Source organism: Sinocyclocheilus anshuiensis, unplaced genomic scaffold, assembly GCF_001515605.1.
Source record: "Sinocyclocheilus anshuiensis isolate Anshui unplaced genomic scaffold, SAMN03320099.WGS_v1.1 scaffold1003, whole genome shotgun sequence".
Classification (NCBI taxonomy): domain Eukaryota; kingdom Metazoa; phylum Chordata; class Actinopteri; order Cypriniformes; family Cyprinidae; genus Sinocyclocheilus; species Sinocyclocheilus anshuiensis.
Window position 1 is genome coordinate 1,947,312 of NW_015542495.1, and position 6,360 is coordinate 1,953,671.

Consider the following 6,360-nt stretch of genomic DNA (forward strand, 5'->3'; position numbering starts at 1 on the left):
TATATTAAATATATTTATATATGATATAATTTATATGAATATACATATATACATGTAAATATTTTCAAAATATATGCTGTGTGTGTTTATATATACACATAATATACACCGTACACACATATATTATGTAAACAAAAACTTTTATTTTTGGATGCGATTCATCTTTTGACAGCACTAATTTAAATTTAATATTCTAATTTAACAAAATTGTAATTAAATCTAACATTTTAAATTTTATCCAGACTGGGTTAAATATTTCCAGCTTTAAAAAAAAAACAAAAAAAAAACACAACATTACAATACAAATATCACTTTCATATAGAACAACTAAGTGATGCTTCAGAGACTATCACAAGTTACTCACAAATTTAATTACAAAATAAACATAACTGTAATCCGTTACAGTTACCGAGAAAAAATAGTGTAATTAAACTAGTTACTTATGAAAACGTTAATGATTACAAAGGGGGTTACATCTTAATATTTTCTGTAAAAAGTTAGAATATGTTGAATAATATTAATTTGTTGCTTTGCCTGTTTTTAATGAGCACGAGGCCGTTTAGTAAAGCGATGCCATTCTGATGCTTTTGCCTGGTTCTCTTGTATGAATTTGCAGCACACCAAGTCTACCAATTACATCAATCCACATTGCTGCTGAAAGCTTTAGACTACAACCTGTGTAAAAGCTGATTAACTAGGAATTTAGAAATAGTTACACTACTTATTACATTAAGTAGGGTAACTTGTAATCTGTAACATTTACAAAGTAACCTTTCCAACACTGTTCAGCCTTGACATTCATAGACGTCAGCAAAATACACTGAACACACACACAATTCACAACAGTAACCAGTGTGTATACAAAGACATACAAATACACATCAGCGAAAGCCAAATATAGAGTCATCTCACACCCACACCACACCGCCACTGACAGAAATATCACTTTTATCTCTCCGTCTAACTGCATGTGTATTGGCCACCGTGTGCAGACAAGTTGCTAAACAACAGGGGGATTTCTGCTTCGTCATACGTGACGTTCTGCTTGAGGAGGGAAACCCACATGCTCACTTCCACACACAAACACACATGCTGTGATAATGAATCCCTGCCCCGAGAAGAGCTGCGTCTACTACCTCAGCAGTGCTAAAAAGACCATTTATAGCCCTCTAAATGCATGCCGAATTAACATAGCGCTTCTGACGGGTGATTAAAATAACACCCAGATACTTTTCATTCTACATTCTTTCCATTTGGTGAGACGCATTTGAATTGCATCACAGCCCCTTCAGAGTGTTTTTATTCTGTTTACCACGTTGCCCAACACTCCCACTATAACAAGGGTCATCGGTGTTGGACGCTGATCCACATTTTCCTGGCAGGAGCTCTGGGAAACCGCCTGAGATTATTTTCGCCTTGCCGTACCGCGTACGTGTTTCTACGAAAACGCACATCCTATTTTGTGTCGAGGGGTCAATCAAGGACACAAAAGGTGTGCTGTTGTTTGGGTCAATGACAAATAAGAGAACCAAAAAAAATCTACTTTTCTTGGCAATGTACTCCTTGTATTCCTGTTGATTTCATATGGTTTTGAGAAATATTTACAGAATTTGACACTAAAAATGTCATGTGGCGTAACCATCAAATAAAAAGTAATACCATTTTTTTCCTTACGCCTTGAACATGCGAGTATACAAATCTTAATCATCTTTTCCAAAAATGTTTATAAATGTATGTTTCAAGGTTTCATGACATTACAAATATCAGGAATTATTAAATTATATATATCATTACTTTTTGGGGAGTCACACCACATGACATTTTATAACCTGAACTGATCTTTTCTTGCCAAAATATTTTGGATATTTTAAGAGACTTATTGACCTTGACACAAAGTCATGAAGGAATCTATAATATAATCTCTTGTTTCTGCATGTTGGTTGCACCACATGATTTATGATAATATTATTATTATAAGATAATGACAACCAACTTAAGTTTTTCTTTAAGACCCTCATTATTTTAATGATGATTGTTTATTTGATATCAAGACAGTTGTAGCACCCTGGCATTTTTGACATGAAACATTTTTTTAATGAATATTTATATTTATATATTTATATTATATTTTAATTTGAACATCATTTCATTAATAATTTAAAATGAATTTGAACTCATTTTATTTGGGCACCTAATGAAAACTGGGCATAATCTTGTAATGGACACTAAAAATAATACAGAAGTTTGGCCAATTCTGTGTTCTCACCAGTGGGGAGGAAGATGGTTGTTCCCTGCTTCACCACACATTTGTAACACTTGTCGACTTTATCGCCAAAGAATACTTCGCTCTGATTGGGTGATGAGCTCCAGGACTCATATAGTGCAAGGTTAGCCTTGGTCGGCTTGATCAAGTAGAAAATCTTCTCCCCCTGCAAAAAAAAAAAAGCAGCCTTATCAGCGCTTATCACTTATATAACAGTAACACCACATGACCGGATCTCCACAAATTGCCATTTAGAAACCATTTGGATGGCGATATACAAAAGTACACTTCATAAAACAGATTCACGTCATCAAACAGGCCTCAGTTCTTACCCAGAGAACATGATACCACACTGAAGTTCCTCCAAAATCGATGTGGAAGTCTGTGTAACTGTTTTTCATTCCCATGAGGCAATACTTCTGCACAAAAGGTTTGGGGAAGAACGAGTCATCAGGCCAGTAGTTCTCCACCCAGGACATCTTCCGCACAATTTCAGGAACCTCCACCAAATTGCCCATCCTAAAACAGATCAGAAGACAAAAATCAAACTTCAAACAAGCATTTATATGTGTTGAATGTATAATGAAACAACACCTATTTGAATGCTAGTTAAGTGTTATCACTTTGCAATTTTAACCAGTAAAAAAATAAAAATTAAGTTATGTTGCATAGAAATGAAAATGATGGTTTCCCACACAGACATACCTTGTATCAGAGAACTCCAGGCTGATGAGATTCAACACTTTTGGTCGTTCAGGTTGGTAGTAATATTTCACGAACTCTCCCAGCTTGAGCTTGCTGTCTGCCTGTCTTGCGACATCAATCACATCAATGACTTTATTTGCACCTGGAAAAAGAAAGTGGGACATTTTCAAATTGGGTGTGTGTTTACAGGACAGATTTTCTCATATATAAATTCTCTGTTATGTCGGTTTCACAAACACAAAGTCTGTAACAAGGCTTTTGAGAGACACAGCTGCAGGGCCGCAAATCATGAATGACAGCTGAGGACCGGAAACAGCACTGGACAGCTGGCGGTGAAGTGACTGCAATCCCTCAACACACACACAGCTGGCCAGCGTCTGATGACAGGGAACAGCTGGACGAACAGTCCCACAAACACATAATTGAGAAAGGCTCAAGGCCAAATTTGGGAACTGGACATAACTGCAAAACTCTGCACTGCTTTTGAATCCAAGCTGATATGTTTTTATGTTTTAGTAATTTTATGTGCTTTTGTAATTTTAATTAGTTTATAATTTCTATATAGCTTTAACTTTTTATTTCAGTTTTAGTATTTCAAATTCAAATTCCAAGGCAGCATTTCTAATTTTCATTGAAGTTAAGTTTTTCATCCAATATTTTACTTTATTTTAGCTTTATTATTACATTTCAATTACAGAAAATTAGCTCCAAAAATGACAAAATTTCCATTATCTAACAAAAGTAGACCATACAACTAGTACACTATATTCAAAGTCTTCCATAACTTTTCTTGAGGAACAGACTGAAATTTAAGACAGTTCCAGTCCCCATGAACTTTCATTATATGGAAAAGAGCAGCTTGAACACCCTGCCAAACCTCTTATTTTATGTTCCACTGAATATTCCAGATTTGGAATGACATGATGATGTCAAAAATTTTAGGTAATTATACCTTTGACTTTTGTTTAAAATTGTTCGGATAAGTAATGTCGCATACAATTGGTTAAAGTCTGACCACACACACAACAATATGCTTCTCTGGCCATATATGGAAGAATGAGTGTTTCTTATAATGCGTGTTTATCTTTTCTAAGAAAAGAAAAGCAGGTGTAGGGAGAAAATGGAGGAAACGACAGACAGAGAAGGTTAGTGGCCTTTTGTCTGTGCCCAACTGGCTGGGTAACATGATCTGATGGGTGGCCCGCTCCCCCCACTCTTTCTGTCTCCCTCACACACACACACACAACTCTTCCCCTCGACACCTGTTACTATTAAAACACTTCCAGCTTAAAGATCAGCGGCGTGCGAAAGAGGGAGCCATGTAACATAAGTGTTGAGATAAAACAGCCCTATTGGGAATCTGAGCTCAGACTGACTGTGCTGTACAACAGCTTTGTAACTGGAGATGAAATGTTTTAGGCCTAATGTAGAGGAGAGAGAAGATAACCTCCACAGCTGTACAGGAGTTGGCTCTATAGATAAATAGAAAGCTTAATAGAACATTAAAAGAACAGCATTTATTTGAAATATATATGTGTGCATATAAATACATGTGTGTATACATGTATGTATCTATTGCACAAATTTCAGGGGGTCTGGTTATGATTCCAAATGTGTTATTGATCTAATTGCGTCTCTTCTGCTCTAGTGCCCCACTTGCCAGACACTCTCTCGAGCTGTTATCTGAAAGACAGTAAAAGCAGTGTGCGCACACTGAGCTCTTACCCACATAATGCTCCACATCGCTGACAGAGAACGACAGAGGGGGCAGTTTAAGACCCAGTCCATCCAGGTCATGGACCGCTATGGGGTAATGGAAGCCCTCCCTCTCCAGGTAGCGCTGGGTCACCTGGCTCCCCTGCATTGGCACCAGAATCTCATGGCCACTTTGAAACAGCCAAGACACACAGAAATCATTGTAAGTTGTAAATCTTATCAGGTAGGTGCAAATTCCAAAGCCATAACTAGATGTAACTAATGACTGTGATTATATCCTAAAAACACATTAGAAGTCAAAGTAGGAAAGTTCACGGTCTAATCAAGTTTTTGTCCAGAGGTGCTTGTACCTGGCAAAGCTCCTGGCCTGGAGTTGCTGTACAAACACAGCAGTTCCTGCCTGAACGGGGCGTGTGCCATCATTTGGCTCAGTGTAGTCATGCCTGTGCCAGTTGTTGCGCTTTTTCACTGCAAAAGAGAAGGAAAAATTAATAAGCCTAATCCTGGAACACAACAAAAGCAATTTAGAAACACGTGTAGATGCACACACTTACTCATAGAGGGTCCATGGATGGGCTCACAGTTGGGACAGTGATAAACATCGATATCAGCAGCATGGTGCTCCACTACATGAACACAACTGAAAAAAATACAATAAAATTAAATTTAAAAAACGCAGAATACGTACCCTAATATAATTCTGCCACAACCATATGAATGTTGCAGTACCCACTAGCAAAGAACACAAACTAGTCTAATTCTTAAAAATTTAAATTTGAGGTTAGCCAGCATCCTTTTAGCCATTAGCTATGCAAGCAACACATAATTTACTTTTCTTTGGATGAGAACTCATCACTAAACATCACTTCATACACTAATACAACAATAAAACAAAAATATCGATAGTGTCAAGTTAGGGGTGGGCGATATGACCAAAATCTTAGATCACGATACGAGTAATTTTATTTCACGAGATAATGATATATATCACAATATAGTTATTTTTGCTTTAGATATGGTCTTTACAATATAAAATTTTTTGATACCATAGAAATTTCTTAAAGGGGTCATATGATGTGATTTAAATTTTTCCTTTCTCTTTGGAGTGTTAAAGCTTTTGGTGCATAAAGAAGATCTGTAAAGTTACAAAGACTAAAGTCTCAAATCCAAAGAGATATTCTTTATAAAAGTTAAGAGTCAACCACGCCTACCTAAAATGGCTCGTTCTAACACGCCCCCGCATATCTACATCACTATGTGGGAAGATTTGCATAACGCCGCCCAAATGTTCACGCAAAGAAAGAAGGCATAACTTTTATTCTCGCTGTAGTATTGTTCTTGCCATCGCCATGTCGTGAAGGCGCTGTGTGCTTCGTAGTGAAAGCGAAACTACTTTGTTTGGTCTTCCAAAAGAGGACGATATCTGCTTCGTCATGCCTGGAGCTGATCTGTGCTGGTTGCTGAGGAAATACTACAACTTTGCGCTGTGGATCGCCGGATCGGCTTTCACCGTGGACGAAGCGGAATCCAGCCCGGAGTCGTCACATGTCCTTCCGGACGCTCCTTCGTCGAAATCGCCAGGCCGCGCCGTTCTCAAGCCCACCCGCCTCTGCTCACTCTAACCCTCCGGCTGTTCCTCACGCTAGCCCCCGGCCTCTGCTCACTGTAGGCCGCCG

The 6,360-nt window shown here is 37.9% G+C and overlaps 1 protein-coding gene across 2 annotated transcripts in view; it reads right to left on the minus strand.

The window, feature by feature from the left end:
• Positions 1-6,360, minus strand: part of LOC107694190 (lysine-specific demethylase 7A-like) — a 28,924-nt gene that overhangs the window by 11,253 nt on the left and 11,311 nt on the right. For both annotated transcript variants that reach the window (XM_016493828.1, XM_016493829.1), the window contains exons 2-7: positions 5,239-5,324; positions 5,035-5,152; positions 4,694-4,854; positions 2,969-3,110; positions 2,596-2,782; positions 2,267-2,429 (exon numbers count right to left, since the gene is read on the minus strand). In XM_016493828.1, coding sequence (XP_016349314.1) covers positions 2,267-2,429; positions 2,596-2,782; positions 2,969-3,110; positions 4,694-4,854; positions 5,035-5,152; positions 5,239-5,324 — 857 coding nt within the window. The remainder of the gene's footprint in view (positions 1-2,266; positions 2,430-2,595; positions 2,783-2,968; positions 3,111-4,693; positions 4,855-5,034; positions 5,153-5,238; positions 5,325-6,360) is intronic.